The 25,245-nt window shown below is 44.7% G+C and overlaps 1 protein-coding gene across 1 annotated transcript in view; it reads right to left on the bottom strand.

Annotated features, from left to right (window-relative positions):
• Positions 1 to 23,789, bottom strand: part of LOC147615932 (uncharacterized) — a 36,793-nt gene extending 13,004 nt beyond the window's left edge. Inside the window, exons 1-2 of the mRNA XM_086778570.1 lie at positions 23,571 to 23,789; positions 5,621 to 5,876 (exon numbers count right to left, since the gene is read on the bottom strand). Coding sequence (XP_086634696.1) covers positions 5,621 to 5,876; positions 23,571 to 23,662 — 348 coding nt within the window. The 5' untranslated portion in view covers positions 23,663 to 23,789. The remainder of the gene's footprint in view (positions 1 to 5,620; positions 5,877 to 23,570) is intronic.
• Positions 23,790 to 25,245: the final 1,456 nt, after the last annotated feature.

The raw sequence follows: 25,245 nt of genomic DNA on the forward strand, positions 1-25,245 counted from the left end.
GATCATAAATAGTCAATATACTTGGTATTATTAACCATGACCCTCAACCGGTAACAGCCTACTTCCTCTAATCCCAAGGCTCCCCTAGCCCTACTGGATTAGACCACTAATCCTAAAGATTGATACTAGGTAGGTAACATACTTGCCCACCTCCCACCCCCCCCCCCGGCAGACGTTTCCACTCTTGGAAACAAAATTTGTCTAAGAAAGAAACTAAGAAACCTAAGATGTAAATTAGCAATTGGCTCCCACGTCGAAGACATTCCCAATCTTGGAAATAAACAAGGGAAACTCAAACTACATCTGACAATGTCTCCATACTTTGGTACCGTTCATGCACTTTCCACTCATAACTCTACCATAGAAACTAACTAAATCTGTAGCCACTATCCCTACAACTATCTCAGTGGAACTAAAAACAAACCAACTCGAACCAGAGTCATGAGAAACACAATAATCCCTCAATCTAACTCCCAAGGAATCGGATAATCTAACATCACAAAGACAATTGTTGTAGCCAATCAAATTACCTATCCTATCATGATTGGGTAATTCCTCGTACCCAGGGGATAAAAATACCTTCCCTCTCTGAGAACCACAGAGCTATCAAATATCTAAACACTCTTGTCATAAATGACCTCTGAAAATGTTCCTATCAAGACCGTGTCCAAGCCACAACACCCATGATATAACTCTCCTATTGTACCATATCCTCTGCCAAATGCACAACTGTGAAATTGGTTGTGAAGCAGGTCGATTCTTTCTAGGACTACACCTAGAACTACATCTGCAAGTTCTAATTCTCAAGGGAACTTGGATTGACACCCATATCTATGAATGTTCAGTATTATCATAGGCAGATCCTCACCAATCAAATGCTCTCTCAATGCTGAACATGTGCAATGTTCCACCAAAACTGATGTGTCTTCTCTGCTGCCTGCTGACAGAGTGAGAACAATCATCATGAGTAGCAACCTATCTTAGTCGAACTCTGACTCACTGAAGTATCCAACTGTGAAATTGGTTGTGAAGCAGGTCGATTCTTTCTAGGACTACACCTAGAACTACATCTGCAAGTTCTAATTCTCAAGGGAACTTGGGTTGACACCCATATCTATGAATGTTCAGTATTATCACAGGCAGATCCTCACCAATCAAATGATCTCTCAATGCTGAACATGTGCAATGTTCCACCAAAACTGATGTGTCTTCTCTGCTGCTTGCTGCCAGAGTGAGAACAATCATCATGAGTAGCAACCTATCTTAGTCGAACTCTCACTCACTGAAGTATCCAAAAACTTCAAGTCCCAACTCAACCTACTCTGTCAAGGGGATCAAGATGCAAGAGAAATCCGTCAACATAACACTCTCTACTGGAACTGGGTCGAACTAATATAATCCCACTAGTCAATACCTCGCTACACAGCTCTGGATAATAGTCAAGAAAGCTGATAACTTGGACATCTGTCTCGTCAGAAGCATGGTCTATAAACCGTACATCTGTCACGTCAAAGGTGTGCTAATGAACTGGACATCTGCCATATCAAAGGCTAGTGCACTCATCTCATGAACTAGACATCCAGCAATCCTGAGTTCTTGATACCGGCTCAATGTTGGGGAACTATCATTTTGCCAAGTTTTTCCTACATGCCTCGTGAGGAACAAACTCACTTATTGAAGCTTTTGAAGCCTCCCAAGTTCAACATGAACATGAACGGAGAGGTAGTCTCCAATTGGACCCACGAGATGGCTGTCACATTGGCGGCAACAGGTGGTTCAGATGTTTTTCAGCTTCATTTGGTGTGTACGACTTTGACACGTGCTGCCCTCTTGTGGTCAGAAGACCACCTTAGGCACCACTCTATTTCTTACTGGGATGATTTTCGCAAAGGTGGTCTTGAAGCAGTTTGTTCATGTGGACTATTGCTAATCTTCAGCATGAACTGGCTTAATCCTTGATTCGTGCAGCAGTTAAGATAAGTTTTCAAGTCACCAACAGTAGCAAAAGCATTAACATCAACATCAGAGAGATCATCATCATCATCATCATCATCAGGACCATCAGGTCATAGTCGGCAACATGTGGACGACTCCTAGCATCAGTCGGCCAGCATCATATAGCAACCAGAACTAGTCGGCCAGCATATTATGGAGAGCTAGCATTTTATGCATAATGTCACCACTCCTAGCATTATATGTTAGTTTAAGCATTTAGGGACTGAGTAGCAGGTCGACGGCTTTACAACTAGACGACTGCTGTCCCATCCATATATATAAGTACAACTCATAATTCAGCATATCACAAGTCATTAGTTACGCATTCCAACATCTAGAATCAGTAAGACTCACATAGAAGGGGCCTAGGTCACCCCTACGGGGCTGACCATAGCCCTCCATCATGTACAAGCATCAAGTCACCTTTTTGTACCATAGTAATACAAGAAAACCTGACACCTAATCTCTTCTCTTCTTCTCTCTCCTCTCTTAATCATGTGTTAATTAGCATCAATGTTCTTAATCATGCTTAGGGTTGTGGATCAATACAACAAGGCTTCCGCACATGCAACATTGGTATCAGAGCATTCAGGCTCAACCCACAAGGAAGGTGCACAATTCAGCAGATTGGATATAACAGGGTAGCAGAAGGGGTGGTCTGCAAACAAGCGAAGCCAGAGGAAGCATTCCCTGAGGGTAGATACGCATACCCAATACCTCATTAAGCCCTCAGATAATTTCCAAAGGCCTAGCAACAGGCATGATCAGTTCAGGTAGGTGACCCAACACTATGTCAAGGTTAAGGGAGATGGAGGCACGGAGGCAACAGTGAACACTATGTCAAGGTTAAGGGAGATGGAGGCACGGAGGCAACAGTGAACAGATGCTCAATTCTTCATCAAAGACTTGGAAGTGGAGATCATGAGTGAAGGTGATCAAACCAAAAATCTCAGCCAGTCAGTAGAAGTCAAAGTCAATAAGCAGTAGCAGTTCAAGGTCAAGTCCAAGGAGGAAGGATGATAGAGTCTCCACCCCGTCATCAAATTTAGCGAAGGGAATGTCATGTGCACGCCCGTGGCCACACGTTGCCTATTAGCAAATTGTTCTGTTTCATAGGTGCATCATTGGCACATGTGGATGTGGATAGTGTGATTTATTTTCAGCAAGTGTTCTTTTATTTAGTGCTATGAATGTGAATAGTACAATCTTCCTGAGGCCTGATTCAATGGTATTAGAAGTGAGGTTCCATTTGCACAAGAGTGGAAAAGGTACTCCCCTCAAAGATCTTATTATGTTCTTTAATTATAGAGTCACACTTGGACAGAGGCTTTGTTGAGTCATGGTAGATTGCTTGTGTTTTCAACTATTGCCAAAACATGCAGTTCACCACTGCCTTCGGGGGGAAACCATGCAGAAGGAGATTGATTCTCTGAAGGCGGAGAATCAGAAATCAATAGAGCAAACTTGGGGAAGAGGACTTCAGACCCCGAGCAGGCTTCTTAATTTTAGGAGGCTCAGGAGAAAGGTTGAAGAGGAAGCTTGGGCACAGGCAAGAAGAAACATTGTATTCTTTTGCCACTAAAGTGGCTTCTGATGCTGAGCTCAATGGAGGTCTCACAAAGTAAGATAGAACTTTCTCTTCACTTAAGGGCAAAGAGAGGACATCTATTGAAAGAAACCGTTTCCATCTCTCATTATGTGTGGATTATAGAACACTCAGTGCCTATGTGCTAGGGTTTTCAGAGATAGAAAAGAGTGCAGTGGAATCACACATACAACACGCAACACGAGTCCTAAACCAATGTCTGTATTATGTACAAGAAAGAAGTAATACAACTGTATCTCTAGTAAAAAGGGTAGCTGAGAAAGCAAACGGCTATTCATAGCCCAACACCTGCATAAGACCTCCCTGGTCAGGCCAGTCCACGTGTAGAGAAACGCTCCGTAGAAGGACCACACTAAGGAATAGCAGATGATTATGACCAATTGCTATGCATGTATATATATGCATCAATACTGCTGGTCGGCCAGTATATGTTGTTATGGGCCTGTTGTCCACAATTTGGCATGTTATCATCTGCTATTTGGCACTTGCGCCTACCCACGGAGTGTGCCTATATTTGCTTGCTGCCTGGCTCCTACAGGCCAGCTGCGTGTATTTGCAGGTGAGGTGTGACACATTCTCCCCAACTTGCATTGCAGCTGCCCTCAGCTGCATGGTGCTCATATAAAGTGCCCTTTCATAAACGAAAAGATCCAAGCAAAGGTCATCTAAGGTACCCAAGTTCTCGAACATTGTGAGACCACTTTGCGTCCAGTTCTCAAAGGCTCACATTCCGTCCTCACCGCGTCAGCACAAAGATCGTGTTGGGCACAGTTGTATGAGTTGCCACTTGTCTGGAGCCGACTAGGTGGTTTGAAACCACGCAAGTGCCGGATCTCGACCGGACACTGACATTTGGGGTTTCAAATAAAACTTGAAAATATATTGAAGTCTCATGATGAAATCTTAAAAATATATTGAAGCCCCAAGTATAGGATGTAAGGTTTTACATATGTGTCATCCATACACATATGTAAGGTTTTATATATGTGTCATCCATATACATATCAAAAAAAGATTATTTTTTTGGTTTGTCTCTTTATTAGGATATACAAAGCATACAACTTGTATTACACAAAAAGTGATACAATACATATTCCTTCCACTCTCAAAGGACTCTCTCAAAGGGTTTTTTAATGAGTTCATATGAAAAACATAATTTCAAGTGCCTTCTCATTTTGTACATAATATGCCATGTTTTCTTTTTAGTTTCTTCACATTCTCAAATTGGGATGTGAGCGTGAATCTGGTGACATGTACTCTGGAGTGGTGAGAAGAGTCCTCCTGCACCAGCCCTGAAACTAAAGCAACCACCATTGAGGCCAAAGATTCTCCACCTAGTGCAGATGACAACTGTTGTGAAGACTCTCCCTGAGAGACCCGGCCATAAACTTCCTCTGTTTGAGGCTGTGGCATGATGCAATGAAGCACCTTGATTAGCCATGGCCATCACAAAGGAGTCTTCTTGCATCAAACATGATGACGGCATTCTCATTGATTACCTACTCCTGCCAGAGACTAATGCATCTTGAATTCCACTTGGAATGCCATTGTCAAACTGTAGACCATTCAAGGTTGAGATTGCCTGGGAGATAGAAAGGCTGCCAGCTACACCTACATTTGAGTAAAATAAAAAACTTATGCTCAAGATGGACTCCACAGTATGCAATATGGTCAAAGAGAGATTAAAACAGATCCTCTCCTCCTCACCCTCCAACCAAATTGCCTATAAATCACTGCCTACCAAAAGTGAAGTCGTTAAGATTGTCATCTAAGGAAGCTCAATCAAGACACAAAGCTCGAAATCAGTTGATGGTATATATTTGTCAAAATATGCATCCCCAAGGTCATCTCCCAACTTTTAACGTTTTTTGCAGTACTTATTTGAAAAACTTGCCCAACAAGGCAGATTCACCAAACCATGAGAGTGTGCTTCATGAGCATATGAAGAACATTGAGCTGAAAAGACATGAAGGAATCACACAATTTTTCCAGCAATTGCATAAAATGAGCACGGCAAACCTGAAGACCCAGCACTCGCTTGAAAGGCCATTTGCCATGATACTTTATGGGCAGCTCACCATCCTCCTTTCTTTCAGTCTCCCGGAGGATCATGCATTGATATCCACATTCGCTGCTGCAATCCCATTCTATCCAAGCATCATATGGGCACTTGCTCTTGGACAGCTCTGGGTTTGCACCATTTACTGCAAGCTTACAGCTTGTAAAACAATTGCCATTGATGCAACCTGTTTTCTCACATTTTTCCACACAAGTCCTACAAAAACCAGACCAAAATGAGTACTGCAAATGCGTTCAAAATATTTATACATGTCAATGCAAGACAAATCCAGAATATACTTGAACAACAAGCATCCATGTATAGCAGCGCATGTGTGTACTATGCCATGACTATGCCTTTAGTGAACTGTGTGCGGGCAGATTTTGCTGCTTGGGTTTTACACTACTTATGGAGCTAAGATGGCTGATAAGAGGGGTTAGGAAAGCTAAACGGAACACAACAGAAATCTCCTCCAGAGCAGGGCAGCAGGATGGGGATATAAGCAAAGGCAAGGACAGCAAGACCAATAGCCAATTTGGCACCAGTAACTGCACTTCTTTTCACATAGAGAAGCAAACCATCTTCATCCAACACGATGGACCACAGATAAGATCCACCACAGCATCAACAGAAGGGTGCATAAGGCTGCCCCCTGAGCATGACAACAATCCAGCAGCATGATTGGTATTAAAGCATAAAATAAAAACACGCCTCCATTTGTTCCACCTGGAACCAACGCATGTTATATTGCATTGTAAGCGATACAATACCTATTCTTCACTACTTAATCTGCGAATATTTACATGACCAGAATTGGGTTGATGTGAGGGCAAAAGGACGAAAGGACCAGATGTACGAGAGATCAGAGCAAAACAACACAGCATGAAATGGGTGAGTGAGTGTATATATGATGCTGAGTGAAAATATGTACAAGAGGTCCTCTGAAGTGAGGAGACTCTGAGTAGAAGACCAGTGCAAAAGCAAAGATGATGTCGGAGCTCAAGCACAGTCGATGACGAAGGCTCGCGTCAATGTGAGGCAAAGGCACTCCGTGAGGTGGTCGGTGTCGAAGGCTCTCGTCAATGGATCAAAGGCACTCCGAGGTGGTAGTGATGATGATGCTGACTCTGATGACAAGGATGCTACGGTACCTCAATGGTGATGAGGAGCAGAGACGGCTGCCATCCCGAGTGGTGCATGCTCTGGTGACAAGGGTGTTGCAATACCTCAGGGGTGGTGAGGAGCCAAGAGGGCTGCCGTCCCGAGTGGTGCAAGCTCTGGTGACAAGGATGCTACAATACCTAACGGGTGGTGAGGAGCAGAGAAAGTTGCTGTCCCGAGTGGTGATGGTGGTGAGCAGAGAGTGGCCTGCTGTCCCAATGTTAGCTGTAGAAGAAAAACGATGATAAACTGTAGTAGAGAGTGGGCTGCTGTGCCAAGGTAAACTGTAGAAGAAAAAAGATGATAAACTGTAGCACGGAGTGGGCTGCTGTCCCAAGATATGTCCTGATGATAAAACGTCCAGGTGTTGTACTATGTAGCAGGGCTGCGGTCCCATGAACTGAAGATAAAAACGTTGAGGTGTTGTATGTAGCAGAGAGGGCTGTTGTCCCATGAGCTGAAGATAAAAACGCTGAGGTGCTGTATGTAGCAGAGAGGGCTGATGTCCCATGAGCTGAAGATAAAACGCTGGTGTGCTGGAGCAGAGAGCCGATGATGAAGAAGAAGATGTACCAGCAAGTGTGGTACTAGATATGTCTATGTGAAACAGTGCACAGAGCGGAAGCAAAGGAGCACTAAGAGTGTGCTGAATAGAGAGTGCAAGAGAGAGAGAGAGAGAGAGATGGAGCAACTATGCTGAATATACTGAAGCAAAACAGTCCCAAGCGAGAGACACTAGAAGTCTCATAAGTGAGGGAGCAAAATATGTACAAGACTGAATGAGAAATGAGAGGCCAGCACCACCTATTTATAGGTGAGGTATGCTGGCCGACTGGAGCATGTATGCTGGCCAACTAGTAAAATACCAAAAAGGCTGGGAAAAATCCCAGAAAAATATGGAAAAAAGGGGTGGCCAGCCCACAATCAAGGGCCATACAAAAGGGACCAAATGGGCACCAGAAATGAGCAAAACTGGGGATGAATGTGCTAACACCCCCTCTCAGCACCAAATGCTGAACAAACTTCGAGAAGCCGAAGATGAGGAGCCAAGGAAGCCTAAGAAACCGGCTTGGTGAACAAATCTGCAGCATTCTCCGCCGAAGGACAATACTCCAAACGCAAATCTCCAGAGCAAGAACCCGTCCACGAACATAGTGATACTAAATCTCAATGTGTTTCGTACGAGCATGAAACACAGGGTTCTTGGCGATGGCGATGCAACTCTGATTGTCACACCAAAGCAGAGTAGATCCAGTAGGAAGACAGCCGAGCTCCTCCAATAATCTCCACAACCATATCGCCTCACATGCAACATAACAAACCGCATGGTACTCCGCCTCGGTAGAGAGAAGCACCACAGTAGGCTGCTTTTTACTGCTCCAAGAAATGGCTCCAGACCCGAGTGTAAAAACACAACCAGTGGTTGAACGCCAAGTATCTAGATCTCCAGCCCAATCTGAATCAGACCATCCAACAAGAGTGCATCTGTCATGTGCACAGTGTGTATCTACCGTGTGCTACACGCACGCAAGACTAGCTTCGAGGTTTGGGGAAGCTTGGAGCTAGGCAGGCAGATTGACGAGCTGAGTTAGGAATAGACTAACGGGCGGGCACCCAAGTATGGACACGCGGGCACCCGAGACTGAGGCCCGCGAGGGTAGCTTCGTGGCGGTATGGGACGCCGCGAGGTAGAGATTGGTCGGTACGTCAACCTAGTTAGCTCAGCTCGTGGCTCGGTGGGGACAGCCAAGTCTGTGGGCTTGCCCACGGCTGTCATGGATGGGTGGTGAGTCAGGCCTGCACCCCCCGTCTTGTTTGTTTGGTTTGTTTGCAGGTTTCGAGTCTCGTACCATGAGCGTTCTACGAGGAGATCCTTTGGGGATTTGACAGTGGTGTCACAGCATGCCTCGTGAACGAGCAAGTCGGTAGGTAGAGAAGATGAGGTCGAAGAAAGGTATGTGTTCAAGAAGCTTGCCGTTTTGTTTATGCATGCTGCTGTTTTTTCAGATAGTATGTTGTTTTTTCATCAAAGAAACCTGTGATGAGAGTGTAGGTGGTTAGCACGGTTGTTTGCTTTGCAAGAAGAAGGCTGAAGGTGTTTGTGCAGTCGCATTAACAATTTTGAGAGAGAAAACAAAGAAAAAGCGTGTTCGTTTTTGTTTGAACGAGAGAGAGAGAGAGAGAGAGAGAGAGAGAGAGAGAGAGAGGATCGTTGGCGGTGCTCGTCGCGTGCTGGTCGTGGGCTACCGGACGTAGGAGGCGCAAGCATGCATACAGGCAGGCCTACGCAGGCAGGCGCCCAGGCCTACGCAGGCAGGCGCCCAGGCCAGGCTGGCAGGCGCCCAGGCCTACGCCGGCTTGTGGCCAGGCCTGCGCAGGCAGCCAAGCGTAGGCTAGCGCAGACAGCCACGGTCACCTGCACGAAAGGCGACGCTGGCAGCAATGTAGGTGACGACGGCATGTCAGGCAACGGCAGCAACGCAAGCACCGGCAGCGATAGATCTAGGAGGGGAGCGAAGAAAAAAAAAACAGTAAAAGCATTCCGTCGATTTGGGACTGCTTTCGTTTTTTTTAGATTAAACTTTTTTTTAAAAAAGAGTTTAAAGACCCGCCCTAAGGTTTAAAGGTTTTTTTTTTAAAAGAAAACAGAATATATATATATCCATATATATATATATATAAACACAAAAGCAAAAGCTCAAGTTGCTTTTGGGGAAGCTTATATAAACCCCTTAAGTGGGCTTCTTGCCACACCTCTCTCAAGTTTTCAAGCTCTCAAGCTCTCAAGTTCTCTAGCACTTTCTTGTGCAAGATCGAATAATCTCTCCACTTGCCCTCTTCATGATGTCGACCCAAGAATCCCAATTGGAGCCCCTTGTCGAATACGAAGGCTTGCCGGCTACGGAAGATATTGATGCCAATCTTTTTGACGATTATGTGTCCAAATCAAATTTCCAAGAGTTCAAAGTAGCTCTCGAAGCTTCTTCTTCAGAACGTCAGGCACAAATCACCGCCCAGATGCAAGCCTTGCAGGACCACTACCCTATCTACTCTTTCGGGTATGGATACCTTGGCCTCTGCTTTAGGCCCCAACATTACTCCGGAATAGTTCGGAGGCGAGCAAAAGCAGCGTACCAAGGAGATCGTGGACACTTGGCTACATAAGTGGCAAGTCCATTTTCAGTTTCATCCATATGATGATGGAAAAAAGATCCAGTTAGCAGTAGGTTTCCTCTCAGGCAAAGCTTTGCTTTGGTGGAAGGAACTCAACCCTAAGCCAACGACTTGGACACAATTTGAAGATTTCTTCAAGAAGGAATTCCTCAAGAAAGAGGATGATTATGATGTTGTTTTGCCCGGTTTACAGCTTTGACCATGACCTCGTAGCACCTCACTTATGAGGTCTACCTCCAGAAGTTTAGGGACTTGCAGATGAAAGCTACAAAGATGGATCCCACTACTCTTTTGGGGTTCTTCGTAGCCGGTTTACCAGACTCATACCGTTTACAAGTTAAAAATAACAAATGCAAAACTTTGGACGAAGCCATTCATTCAGCTCGTATCTATGATGATACAATGGTCTCTTCCAAGTCTAAACCCGTTACCGAGCAGGGGAACAAGCACAAAAGAAAGTTCTCCGCACCAATGACTAACACGACTGAAGGAAAGTCTTCGGACCAACCTTCGAAGAATTCAAGTTCGACACCAGCGAAGAAGAAACGACTCCTTAAGGCTTTGAAGCTCAAGAAGGAGGGACGTTGTTTCATCTGCGAAGAAAAAGGACACATGCATAATGAGTGTCCGAAGCAAAAGGGTGCAAAGACCAACGCAGAACCCAAGGCAAAGGCAGCTAACCAGTTGTCTTTGACAGGTACGACAGTTACTATACTTTCTCGCCCTAGTACATGTTCTGATTATTTGTTCAACTCTAAAGTTTTTGGCTTGCATGATCTTCTCCGAGTTTATGGAGAAGTGAATGGCCATAGAATCCACATTCTTCTAGACCCTGGCAGCTCACACAACTTTGTTAACTACAAACTTGTGCAGAAATTGAGTCTTGATACGTCACCCAGCGATCATACCTATGAGGTACACCTACCTGCGGGTCGGCAAGTATAGGATTGAAAGGTGGAGATGCTACCAATCCAGATTCAGGACTACAAAGATAGTCTGGAATGCTATATTATGCACCTAGAACATGTAGACTTGTTATTAGGATTGAGTGGTTTAAGACTCTTCAAGTCCAGATAGATTGGTCTAGTCATATTTTTTCTTTTCAGCATAGGAACACCCAATAGTATTTTAGGTGATTGTATACATTCCTCTCAGGGACCTCTTGTAAATACGGTTGATTTTGGAAATATAATGGATTCTTCTTTGTATACTGCTTTCCATTGTGTATTGATTCCACTTTCTTTATTTCTCATACCTTCCATGGATGTCAATGAATTAAGTGTATTTGAAAGCAAAGAATTACAAAAGCTACTTGATTCGTTTCAAGATGTATTTCCTAAGGAACTGCCATCGGGTTTACCACCTGAAAGGGCACTAGATCATCGTATTGACCTGATCCCTGATGCTCATCCTATTAGTATTCCACCTTACAGGATGAGCCAAGCTGAGGAAGATGAGTTGGCTAAACAACTCGAAGATTATTTGAGGATGGACCAGATCCGTCCAAGTAAATCACCTTGGGGTGCACCTGTGTTGCTTAGAAGAAAGAAGGACAACACCTGGAGAATGTGTATAGATTACAAGAGATTGAACAAGCTGACAATTAAGAAACGTTATCCTCTCCCTAGATCAAATGACCTGATTGACCGGTTAGCAAGAGCGAAATATTTCACGAAGATAGATTTACGTACTGGCTATCACCAGATACGTATTCATGAAAGGCATGTCGAAAGAACCGCCTTTCGGACTAGGTATGGCCGTTACGAGTTTCTCGTATTAACTTTTGGGTTAACCAATGCTCCAGCCACTTTCCAGCAAATGATGAACGATCTTTTTCATGAACATTTGGGAAAATTTGTGGTTGTGTTCCTGGATGATATTTTGAGATATAGTCGTACTCTTGAGAATCATGTTAGACACCGCACGATTGTCTTATCTATTTTAAGACAGAATTGACTATATGCTAAGTTAAGTAAATGTGAGTTTTTTATGACAGACATCATTTACTTGGGACACAAGATCACTACAGATGGATTGAGCATTGACTATGACCGAGTTCAGAAGGTTCTGGACTGGCCTATACCAAGAACAATGAAACAACTTCGTTCTTTTCTCGGTTTTGTTGTTTTTCTTCGAAAATCTGTGCGGGAGTACTCACAGCTCACACTACCGATGACCGACTTGTTGAAAGGTCGTGGATGTAAGTCAAATCAGCCTATCACTTGGAATAACGATTTAGATATGGCCTTCCGACTTTTGAAAGATAAAAGTCAAAGAAGCACCTATCTTAGCATTACCCGATCCTAGTCGGCCTTATGTTCTTGAAACTAATGCCACTGACTATGCCATCGGGACTGCTCTATTTCAAGATGGTAGACCTGTTGCTTTTGAAAGTAAAAAGCTAGACGACACTCAATCTCGTTGGCCAACCCTTGAGAAGGACCTTTATGCTGTGATTCACGCTCTCAAGGTTTGGAGACATTATTTATATGGCTCCAAGTTTGTGGTACTGATCATCAGTCAATCAAGTATGTGTGTGATGCGGACGATTTGAGAGGAAGGAAAGCTCGATGGACTGAATTAATGCAAGATTTTGATTTTGAGATTCGTTATCGAAAAGGGTCCATGAATAGTGTTGAAGATGCGCTTAGTCGAATTAGAGAGGTGAATATTTTGTCGTTCACCGAGATTTCTACTGACTTATTTCAGTCATTGAGAGGACTTTGCAGGACTCATAGTTATTTTGGTCCATTTTGGCAGAACATCCAGGACGGGAGCTCATTGATTAACCAAGACTTAATGACTGAACAGCTTACCATTCAGGCTGCAGGAGGTTAGTGGATGATTCGGAATGGTTTACTATTCCGTAATGACAAAATTTGTGTACCACAGATCCCGGACATTAGATCCAAGATTCTTAAGGAGTGTCACGACGCTCCTTCTGCTAGACACCCTAGGGTACACAGGACGCTATCGTTAGTGAAACACACTTTATGTTCTCAAGTGTCAAGTTTGTCAAGCAAATAAAGCTGAACGTTTTAGACAGGCTGGGTTGTTGCATCCTTTGCAAATCCCAGATAATAAATGGGAAAGTATTTCCATGGATTTTATTACCGGATTGCCAAAAACACATCAAGGCCACGATTCTATTTGGGTTGTGGTAGATCGCTTGACAAAAATGGCTAGATTTTTACCGACCCGGAAGACTATTACAGCTACGCAATTAGCACGGCAGTTTATCGAGCAATTGTTTAGACTGTACGGGTTACCGCAAGACATAGTCAGTGATAGGGACTCTAAGTTTACGAGTGATTTTTGGAAACTTGTTTTTGAGAAGTTGGAAACAACTTTGAATTTGAGTTCCTCAGATCATCCTCAATCTGATGGCCAGACAGAAAGAGTGAATCAGATTTTGGAGGATATGCTTTGAGCATATGTATCCAAAAGACAGAGTTCATGGGAGGATTATCTTCCTATGTTAGAATTCGCATATAACAATACTAAGCATACGAGTATAGGTTTTAGTCCTTTCATGCTTATGTATGGTTTTCAACCTAGATCACCTGTTACAGTAGGATTCTCAGGACCTCAGCATGATGCAACACGTAATTTTTTGCAAGATATGCAAGAAATGTTACAAGTTGCGAAGGAATCTATTAGAAGTGCTTAAAACCGAGTCAGATTTTATTCTAATAGACATCGTTCACCCAGAGAGTTCTCTGAAGGAACGATGTTGTATTTGCGAGTTCCGAAAGATTCCGAGACTTTACGGACAGGTCGATCTCCAAAATTATCCCCTAGATATTGTGGACCATTTCATATTACACGACGGATTGGTTCACTTGCATATGAATTGGATTTGCCTTCTCATGTGAAAGTTCATCCTGTATTTCATGTCAATAGACTTAAGGAAGTACTGGGTGGAACAGACCAGTTAGTTACTCCTCAAGAAATCATAGATGTCGAGGACATGACATTTGTTCCACACGAACCTAAAAGGATTCTTGGATTTCGTGAAAGAAGATTGCGTAATATGCTTATCACGGGATACAAGATCAAGTGGAAGGATCGTGTTGAGGAGGACGCTACATGGGAGACATTGACTACTCTTCAGAGAGATTACCCTGGCTTTTTAGTGAGCTCGGGAGTGAGCTCTTAGAGGTAGGGGAGTATGTCATGTGCACAGTGTGTATCTACCGTGTGCTACACGCACGCAAGACTAGCTTCGAGGTTTGGGGAAGCTTGGAGCTAGGCAGGCAGATTGACGAGCTGAGTTAGGGATAGACTAACAAAGTATGGACGGGCGGGCACCCAAGTGTGGACGCTCGATGACCGGCCAAGAGCCTATAAAGGGATGGCCAAGGTTAGTCATTAGTCATATAGAGTCTCGCGTGATTTGTGAGAGCTCTATGGTCTGGAGCCTAGATCTAGTGCAGACGTGCACCTGCTTTACGCAGCCGAGGCCGACAGCAGTCTTGAGGCCCGCGAGGGTAGCTTTGTGGCGGTATGGGACATCGCGAGGTAGAGATTGGTCGGTACGTTAACCTAGTTAGCTCAGCTCGTGGCTCGGTGGGGACAGCCAAGTCTATGGGCTAGCCCACGACTGTCATGGATGGGTGGTGAGTCAGGCCTGCACCCCCCGTCTTGTTTGTTTGGTTTGTTTGCAGGTTTCGAGCGTTCTACGAGGAGATCCTTTGGGGATTTGACAGCATCCTTGGTCATAGAAGATGCCAAAGTCCAGAGTGCCACGCAAGTACCGAAGAACTCTGAGAGCACACCGCCAATGCTGCTAACGGGGTTTGGATGAGAAAGAACTCAATAAACTGACTGCGAAACATATGTCTAATCGGGAGTAGGTCAACCACACCAAACAGCCGATGAGAACCCGATACTGTCCCTGATCAATCCCTGGAGAAGCACAAGTAGAGAAAGCTTCTCACCAATATCCATAGGAGAAGATACTGGTTTGCACCCAATCATCTGAAATCTGTCGAGAATCTCCCATGTGTACTTCTATTGAGAGAAGAAAATGCCCTTCGAGGTCTGCCAAATCTCAAAGCCAAGAAAATAATGCAGAAGACCAAGATCCGTCATCTCAAACTCTGTCTCCAAAGCATCCATAACAGAACGGATCCGCACAGAATAAGAACATGTAAAGATGAGGTCATCAACATAGACCACAATGATAACAATCAACTCCCTCTCAAGGAGGACATAAAGGTTCGAATCTGCATGAGAACGGCGCAGACCAAGCTTCTGAAAGAACTCATCAATCCACTAGTACCAAGCCCGTGGAGCCTGCAACAACAGACCATATAAAGCCTTCTTCAACCGGTACACATGATCCTGTTTGCATGGAACAACAAATCCCGGTGGCTGATCAACATAAACCTCATGTGTAAGCTCTCCATTCAGGAAAGCGGACTTGACGTTGGAAAACGGGCCATCTATGATGACTTGCAAGAGCAAACGGTGCGAATGGTAGTCATCCGGGCCGTCGGAGCGAAGGTCTCATCGAAGTCGACTCCAGGGCGCTGAGCATAACCCTTGGCAACCAACCTCGCCTTGTGCTTGTCCAAGCTGCCATCAACTCGGAACTTCGATTTGAAGATCCAACGCACACCAATCACTGTAATATGCAGCGGAAGTCTTCGTATTGGAGGATCCTGTCACACAAATGCTGACACCGTCTTCTGTATCCTGTGTTTCGTGAGTTTAACAATCCACTTTAATACTTCAAACTTTAGAGAGATATGAGAGAGAGATGAGAATTGTACACCAGATTGGGTCCCAAATTACCCACTGAAGGGCCCCCTATCCCGTTACTGAGATAGTATTTGCTTTATTACTTTAGAGAGAATGACTGTGGACTATAGATAAGCCAAACACAAGATCTCGGAGGATCGGAAGCCTGGCTAAATTGTACATGGCTGTAGAAACACCACAATGAATTGATCTCGAGCCTATGCACTCTTCCCAAGGGTATGAGGAAGGGCTGCACACTTGAGGCTGAGAAGGGACTGTAGTGGACTGTTCTAAGCTATGAAAATATGCTGAAAATGCTTATGAATGCTGTGTTACCTTCACTAGATGGCTGGGGCAGGTGTGGATGATGCATAGAAGGCTGAGGACTACTTTAGGACTCAAACGCAGATCTGTAGGGGACTGCACAAGCCGGCTGAGGAATATGCAGAAAACACATATGTTTGCTGATTAGGGCCTGTGGAGGTACTCTACGGGTGCGCTTGAGGACTGTACTGCTGTAGGGACTGCTGAACTGCTGCGTTGGAGAACTAGGGTTGACTGAAGCAAAAACGCAGGTGCTCAAAGGGCTGGAGAAGCAAACACAGATGCTCAGAGACTGCAGAGACAAACGCAGATGCTCAGGGGACTGAGATGTTACTGGTTGCACGCGGGTATGCTCCTAGGGCTGAGGAATGAGGCGCCTCGATTCTGATGGTTGAATGGAGAACTAAGCACAATGCTGCCTATTTATACTAGTTGGGAGTTGGTCAAAGTTGGCTGACTGGTCATAAAGTTATTAAACTTTATGTTATAAAAATGGCATTAAATGCTAATAAAATACTATAAAATATTGAAAAAATACCACATAAATTCTAGTTCATTTCCTAAGGCTTCTGTGATGTTCTAAGTGATGCACAGGCATATTAATGCATGTTATGCAAAATGCAGAGTGCTTTCTGATGCAAACCCTAAGGCTTCTACTGACTCTACATGCATGAATGATTCTCTCCAAGTGGGTTGAGGGACTTGACTGACTAACTGACCCGCTAAGGCTGAGGAATGACCTACATAGCTCGTGCCTGACTTATCCTGGACTGAGGATATACAATGGGGTCACGGCATACGACAAATATCATCCTACTGGGTTCTAATAATGTAGAGATGTTGCACTGCTGATGATGTGCCATCTTGTCACCATGCACTGAGTGCAGAGTTCCTGCTTAGCTTGGCGGCAGGTTCATGGCTTCCAAGTAGTCCGCAACAACTAAGGGTACTCCTGGAAGAACTCCTCGTCTAGCCATAAGGCTTCAAGGGTACCTCGATCTCGGAATTTCATATAGAACTGACGTATCCGTCAACCGTAACCATGCTTCCAACGATGAAGAAGGATCTGCTCGGGCTCGATGACTTCTGCTTCGTCTACCACGTTTAGCTACTATTCATCTGTAACATCAAACATTTTTGGACCAACATATGGTTTTAGCCAAGAAACATGGAAAACATCATGCATTGTCCAACTGGTAGGCAACTTTAACTTCATATAGACATCACTTAAACTTTTTGACTATTGGAAAAGGTCCAAAACTACGGAATGAAAACTTGGGACCATGTTTGCCCACTTGTTTCAAGCTTTGTTTCATGATGCGCTGATAGACCCAATCCCCTTCCTTGAAGTGGATATCTCGTCTAAACTTACTTGCCTGTTTGTGAACTGAATAATGGCCAGGCTCAAAATTGAAGGCCAAACTGGGTTGAGTACCAAACTCTGCGGAATCGACATACTGATCTTCTGTGCTTTTTAAGTCTTTTCCAAAGATGTTGAGAATGGTAGACTCCTGAATGGTCTGGATGCTGGTCTTTCTACTAAGAACATCTGCTACTGGATTATGCTGACCAGGGATGTACTTGATCATTCCTCCAACCTGGTGGAAGAGTTGACCCTGTCTAGTGTGCTGATTACTCCACTGGGCACTTGGCATCGTCCGGAGCCACTTAAGTGATTGGTGGTATGTGATGACTGTGAAAATGCGTCCATAAGGAACAAGTTTCAAAAGTATGAGAACTGATTACTGTTCTAGCTTGCCCTTGAAAGTCTTGGAAAGACAAGAGGGAAACTTGCTAGGAGGTTCTGCTAACTGCGGGATACTGAGTGGGAGATCATCCTTAAAAATGTCTGAATGAGAAAGGAGATCTGCCAACTGAGGGACTGAAGATGATGAGACAGCGGTTATTAATGAGATAGAAGCCATCTCAGCATAAATCAATGCTCCTTCTGCTCCCTTGCACATAGCTCGTCGAGCCTGGAGATGAGAAATCATAGCAACGCCAAGAATGCTCCTATCCCCACGAATCATGACAGGCTCAGGAAAACCTTTACAGATAGTAAAAGTGTCCTACCCCCAATCGGGAATAGGCTCATACTGACGGAACCACTAAATTCCTAAGATCATGTCACACCCCAACAGAGGCGAGACAATGAAATCTCGTTGAAATGAGGCCTTTTGAAGTTCAAAGGCAAATTGCTGTGCCTTCTGGGAAATGTGGGTTTAAAGACCAGGTGTAAACCCGTCCACATCCAAATGATATGGGACTAATGTGCAGTTCAATTTATTAGCCAACTAGGGAGAGATGGCGTCTTCAGAACTACCCATATCGAAAAGGACTACAAACTGTCGGCCCTTGGCAAAGCCATAAGCTCAAATGAGACTCTTCTGTGCAGCATCGCTCTCACCCTCCTGCTAGGATCAAATACCACTGATGACATAGGATGCATAGAAGGTAAAAGTTGAACCGCATTGGTGGTAGTAGGCGGAGCTGGAGGAGTTGGGGAGGCTGTGGGGTGACTATGGCAGAAGGGGCTTTAGCAACTTGTTCCGCTTGCCATTTGTGGCAATCCTTCTTACCATGCCCTATGATGTGACAGAAAAAACATCTATTTTTTGACTGATACTTCTTTTGCTCCTCTGGAGGAAGATAACCTCCAGTAATGCCTTCTTTAGCCTTTTCATCGGGGGTTTTCTTAGGCTTAGATTCTTTGTCTTTATTACCCCCTGAACTGGAGCTATTACTGCCGTCCTTCTTAGCATCTTTAGAAGATGTGTTACCTTTCCCTACCCCATGGGGCCTATTCATATGCCCCATGGGGCCTATTTATATGCCCCATGTGAGCAATCGGCCTGCTGTAAAAGCACTCCACGACTGCATCAGCAGTCGGCCAGCAGTACAAAAGTCCACGACTGCACACAACAAGTCGGCCAGCAGTAAAATACTCCACGAAATGCTGTTTGGGCAGTCAGCCAGCCACACGACTGCTGAATGGGCAGTCGGCCAGCCACCAGAGTCTTCTGCCAACATCTGGCATCCCTCCACACCACTGAAAAATGGGAAAACATAGGAAAAAAATACGGGGAGTGAGGAAAAATGATAAAACACCTCATAAGGGCGGGCACACCCACAACAAAGGCCCTGGTGTATAAAAGTAGACAGGAGATGACTTCTAACACGAGTAACATACGTTCTCGATCAAGCTCACGTCGGTGCTCCCGAGCGGCGAGTTCAGCCTGACGCCGGTCTTCGTCAATCCTACGTTGGGCTTCCTCATAGTCCCGTCTTCCTTGTTGTTTTCTTGCTTCTGCTTCTACTTTTTCTTCTCTCCTTCGGGCCTCATCCTCTCTCCTTTGTTGTTCCATCTGAAAGAAGAGGGAGATCTAGTCAGGTGCTGCTGGAGACGGAGGAGGACGTGCTGCTGCTACCTCCAAGAGTTGGAGGCACTCCATGAGCAGTTGGTTCTGACCTCTAAGAAGAGCTATGGTGTCTGCTGTAGACGGAAGAGCATGGTCTTCTTCGGGGGAGACGTCTTCCGGCTGATGAGTACTCTCTTCTGTAGACATGATGCTGAAGTCGGTGGTCGTGCCGGAACGCAATCTGACCATCCAAGGCTGCCCTCACGCTAGGATACGGTGTGTGTGGACAAGCTGAATCTGATAACAATGTAATATGCAGCGGAAGTCTTCGTATTGGAGGATCCTGTCACACAAATGCTCACACCGTCTTCTGTATCCTGAGTTTCGTGAGTTTAGCAATCCACTTTAATACTTCAAACTTTACAGAGATATGATAGAGAGAGATGAGAACTGTACACCAGATTGGGTCCCAAATTACCCACTAAAGGGTCCCCTATCCCGTTACCGAGATAGTATTTGCTTTTATTACTTTAGAAAGAATGACTGCGGACTGTAGATAAGTCAAACGCAAGATCTCGGAGGATCGGAAGCTTCGCTGAACTGTACATGGCTGTAGAAACACCACAATGAAATGATCTCGAGCCTATGCACTCTTCCCAAGGGTATGAGGAAGGGCTGCACACTTGAGGCTGAGAAGGGACTGTAGTAGTAAAACGCAGGTGCTCAAAGGGCTGGAGAAGCAAACGCAGATGCTCAGAGGCTGCAGAGACAAACGCAGATGCTCAGGGGGCTGAAAGGTTACTGGCTACAGGCGGGTATGCTCCTAGGGCTGAGGAATGAGGCGCCTGGATTCTGATGGCTGAACGGAGAACTAAGCACAATGCTTGCCTATTTATACTAGTTGGGAGTTGGTCAAAGTTAGCTGACTGGTCATAAAGTTATTAAACTTTATGTTATAAAAATGGCTTGAATGCTAATAAAATACTATAAAATATTGGAAAAATACCACATAAATCCTAGTTCATTTCCTAAGGCTTCTATGATGTTCTAAGTGATGCACAGGCATATAAATGCATGTTATGCAAAATGCAGAGTGCTTTCTAATGCAAACCCTAAGGCTTCTATTGACTCTACATGCATGAATGATTCTCTCCAAGTGGGTTAAGGGACTTCATTGACTGACTGACCCGCTAAGGCTGAGGAATGACCTACGTAGCTCGTGCCTGACTTATCCCGAACTGAGGATATACAATGGGGTCACGACATACAACAAATATCATCCTACTGGGTTCTAATAATGTACAGATGTACTACTGCTGATGATGAGCCATCTTGTAACCATGCACTGAGTGCGGAGTGCATGTGACAATCTCCTTACGCTGCAGTGGCCAAGGCACCAAAATCCAAGTGCCATTCCGTTCAATAGCATCCAGCTCTGCATGCATAGCATGACGCCAAGGGTCATGTGAAAGAGCCTCGTCCACAGAAGTGGGATCAGAAGGACCATTAATGATAGAGGACAGAAGAGCATAGTTAACAAACATATTGCCCTCATGAATTTGTTTCCCTTTAACTCTAGAAGAACACCGGAGAGAACCAGGCGGAGGAGCAGAAGGAAGCTCGCGTAACCCAGAAATTAGAATCACAAACTGTCTGATAATACCATCCACGCACAGATCTGCTCGAACTCGCTGGAGGAGGAGCAGAGTCATCATCATCTGACTGAGAATCCTCAGCTGGAGGTGTAACAGAAGCAGACGGAGGAGGAGGAGGAGGAGGAGAGGAGGCGGAAACGGAGGTGGAGGGAGAAGAAGCTCACCACCCCCCTCTCAAGATGTAGGAGTCTCGTCGAACACCACATCACAGCTCACAACAACTTTGCCGGCCTGAGGATCATAAAGACGATATGCCTCGGACACCGTGTTGTATCCGAGAAAAGTCATGCGCTGAGACTTCGAGTCCAACTTGGAGCGATGCTTCTTAGGCACATGAACATACGCCGAACACCCAAATATCCGAAAATGAACAACGGAGGGCTTCTCACCATGGAAAGCCTCATATGGAGTTTTATCTGGAAGCAACAATAGGAGACCTATTCTGGATGTAGACAGCAGTGGAAGCCGCCTCAGCCCAGAAACGTCGAGGTAATGAAGAATGCTCAAGCATAGCACGGGCCATCTCCATAATGGTCCTATTCTTCCTCTCGGCAACTCCATTCTGTGATGGAGTATACAGTGTAGTACGCTGTCTCTGAATGCCATGGGTCTTGCAATATTGCCGAAACTCCTGGGATGTAAACCATCTTCGAGAGATGAAAGCAAATAAAGATGGAAAGGCAGAAACTGATAAGTTCATAAGTTGCTGGTGAGGAGCAAAGAGGGTTGCCGTCCCGAGTGGTGCAAGCTCTGGTGACAAGAATGCTGCAATACCTAAGGGGTGGTGAGGAGCAGAGCGGGCTGCCATCCCGAGTGGTGGTGGTGCAAGCTCTAGTGACAAGTATGCTACAATACCTTAGTGAGAGAGAGGAGCAAAGAGGGCTGCCATTCCGAGTGGTGGTGGTGGTGAGCAGAGACTGGGCTGCTGTCCCAAGGTAAACTGTAGAAGAAAATCGATGATAAATTGTAGCAGAGAGTGGGCTGCTGTTCCAAAATATGTACTGATGATAAAACGTTGAGGTGCTGTACTGTGTAGCAGAGAGGGTTGCTGTCCCATGAACTGAAGATAAAAACGCTGAGATGTTGTATGTAGCAGAGAGGGCTGCTGTCCCATGAGCTGAAGATAAAAATGCTGAGGTGTTGTATGTAGCAGAGAGGGCTGCTGTCCCATGAGCTGAAGATAAGATGCTGGTGTGCTGGAGCATAGAGCCAATGATGATGAAGATGTAGTGCAGGCCCCGGCAGTAGTAACAACCAGCAGGTGTGGTACCATATATGTCTATGAAGTGGTACAAGATGCTGAATGAAGAGACTATGCTATATGTAGTAAGGGGGACTGTTGGTCGGTCCAGTGAGAGGGCAGTCGGCCGGCAGCAAGACATAAAAAAGATGAATAAAATCTAATAAATCCAGAATAATCCCCTTTTCAGGGCTGGATAAAAACCGTTTTCACACAGTTTATCCTCCCTCCCATTGCCTCGATCTGCCACATAGGAATGAGCCCACACTACAAAGCCAGTAGTTATCAGTACACACAGTAATGTGATTCAAAGACACTTCACACAACATTGGCACAAGGTCCACAATGAGTTGCTGCCAAAACCAATGTTTGGTAGTGTCACACCTCGCTGTACACTAAATCTCCGGACCAAAGTGTGCTGCAAATGTAAACAGCTGCCAAGTGCAGGAAGAAGGTGCTCACTACTGCATTGCACCAAGAATGAGAGCTAGCTTTTGAAATGAGCTGCAAAACAAGACTACAGACTGCTGCATGAAACCAGCCAGAAGTGTTCCTCAAGGAAATCTTCAGATTGCATGGCCTACCCAGGAGAATAGTAAGTGATCGAGATCCCAAACAGTCACCTAATGATGACAAGGAACATAGTTGGTCATCTTTCGTCACTAGGGTTGCCTGTCTTTGAGCTCACAAACAAATCCGATATGAAAAAAATGCCGAGTCTTTTTTTCACGTTTGAACCTATTGCAGCTTACGAACCAACACTATTGTTATTCCACAAGCACATAGTCTGGTTGTAGAGGGATTGGACTTGCCAGGATGACACTTATAACCATCTCTCTAAAAAGAAGAATCGGGGTCTTCACACATCAATAATTCATAGGCAGAAGGGCAGGTCCTCCATCACCTGCCATCCCTACCCAGTGTATGATTATGACGGGCAGGTAAAGACCCTCAACATTATCGTAAGAGTTCATCACGTCAGCCCAGTTTTTCCATAGTGTTTCTGTGTTGCGATGGGCGCCTGGCACTGCATAGATCCAGATTTTCAACAAACGGATCTGGGGAGGATAAACAAAGCCTCCGTCTACACTCGCAGAATATCCTTGTATATAAGCAGAGGACAAAGAAACAATACTCCCTGATGCTAACATCGAGGATGATTTTTGCAGAAAATCATGCTTTTGGATGTGCAGCAGAAAAACACATTTGAATTGATCATGCAGAGACCCTAAATCAGAGAAAAAAACCCTACCTGTAGAGGGGATCTTTGTCGCCGGGGCTGCTTCGACAGAGGGAGAGAAGGCAGGAGGAAAAGACGAGCCACAAGAGGCAAAGTGTTCCCATTGCTGCGAAACTCAAAAGCTGTAGCAGATTAAGCAAAGACCAATCTGTGTGCTCTGTGCAGAAAGCAGGCTGTCGCACCGTCCTCTCTCTCTCTCAACCCCAAAGGATCAAACCGAGTATATTGGGATATTAAAAGTAAAATTGAATTAGCTATAAATTTAAGTGGACCCTCTACACGAGCTTCATCCCCCTAAACGAAAAGCATATCTTAGTTGGAAGTCCACCTCAACCAAGTATCCTTTCCACTAGGACTAGAAATGCCACATACCAATGCAGATACCACACCCTGTCTATCCCTACAATTTGTCAATTTTTGTGCAAACAAAAAAGGGCTAGGACAATAGCCCACCGGTATACCCGCCAAGATGCAAGTTCAAATCAATCTCACCCGCTCCCCCCCCCCATCATGGCAGTCTCCAGCATTCATGGCAGTTCCTCGTTCTTGGTTCATCATTAAGGTGAGCCATGGCCAAAGGCTTTGACTGAAAACGTGTTTTCTTCTTTTCAAGCCTCTTCAACAAGGGATGGGTTACATGTGAGTAAATCATCAAATTTTTTTAGAAAAAGACTTTTGTACAAATAATATGGCAATGCCCGCAATAAGCATAAGGCATATTCTCTCAATGCCCACGTCCTATGTTAAGCGAACTAGTATTAAAACGGCCCCAAAAAAAATACTAAATTTGGCATCAACTTTTTTCCTCATGCATTTGTCAAATGAGCAACTCTAGACCGAACGAAGAACAATGATGACCAAATAAATTGATATTTTTAGCCAACTAGCAACTTCCATGTGCTGGACAAAATGGCCATGTTACGAGTCCTTCTCAACCTAGTGGTGGAGTTGTAAACAAAATGGTTATGTTACTAGTCCTAGTGGTGGAGTTGTAAACAAAATGGTTATGCTACTAGTCCTTCTCAGCCTAGTGGTGCAGTTGTTAATGGAATGATTTCAAGGGGCATTCTACTTCTGGCATGTGTACCCTAGGGGGTTTACACATGTAAGCAAGAGCAAGGCACATTTAAAGCCCACCTTTCCCCTCCCATCATCAAAAGATATATGTAAAAGTTCCCTCTTCAAGTGTATATTAGGTAGGAACACATAATTTATCATTTGTAAACACCATTGATTAGATATGCGATGTATGTGTAGATATTGAAGACATAGATTATATTAAGCATCTACCTGTTTGAACACATGTAAGCATCTACTTGTTGTAATAGATTTCTCATGGTACTCGTGTATCTGTCTTGAGCTTCTGGAACTTTGTTCAGTCGAGTTCACGCATGGCTGTGGAAAGAGCTTTCGGTATGTTAAAAGCAAGATTCTACATCCTTATGAAAAGGTGTGACATGGACCTTGCAAATGTGCCTGACATGGTAACTGCTTGCCTTGTGTAGCACAATATGTGCATTGTGCATCGTGACACGTTTGACATGAATTGGGTGCAAGAAGCAGAGACTGAACTCCAAGCTGGAGGTAATGTAGAGGAGACGCGAGGGATATTAGCAAGCACTTTGGCCGAGGTCTGAGCAACAGAAGATGCCAATGACATACTTGAACAAGGACAAAATGGGGCCGA

This window comes from Cibotium barometz, chromosome 39, assembly GCF_041138505.1.
Source record: "Cibotium barometz isolate CiBa-2024 chromosome 39, ASM4113850v1, whole genome shotgun sequence".
NCBI lineage: Eukaryota > Viridiplantae > Streptophyta > Polypodiopsida > Cyatheales > Cibotiaceae > Cibotium > Cibotium barometz.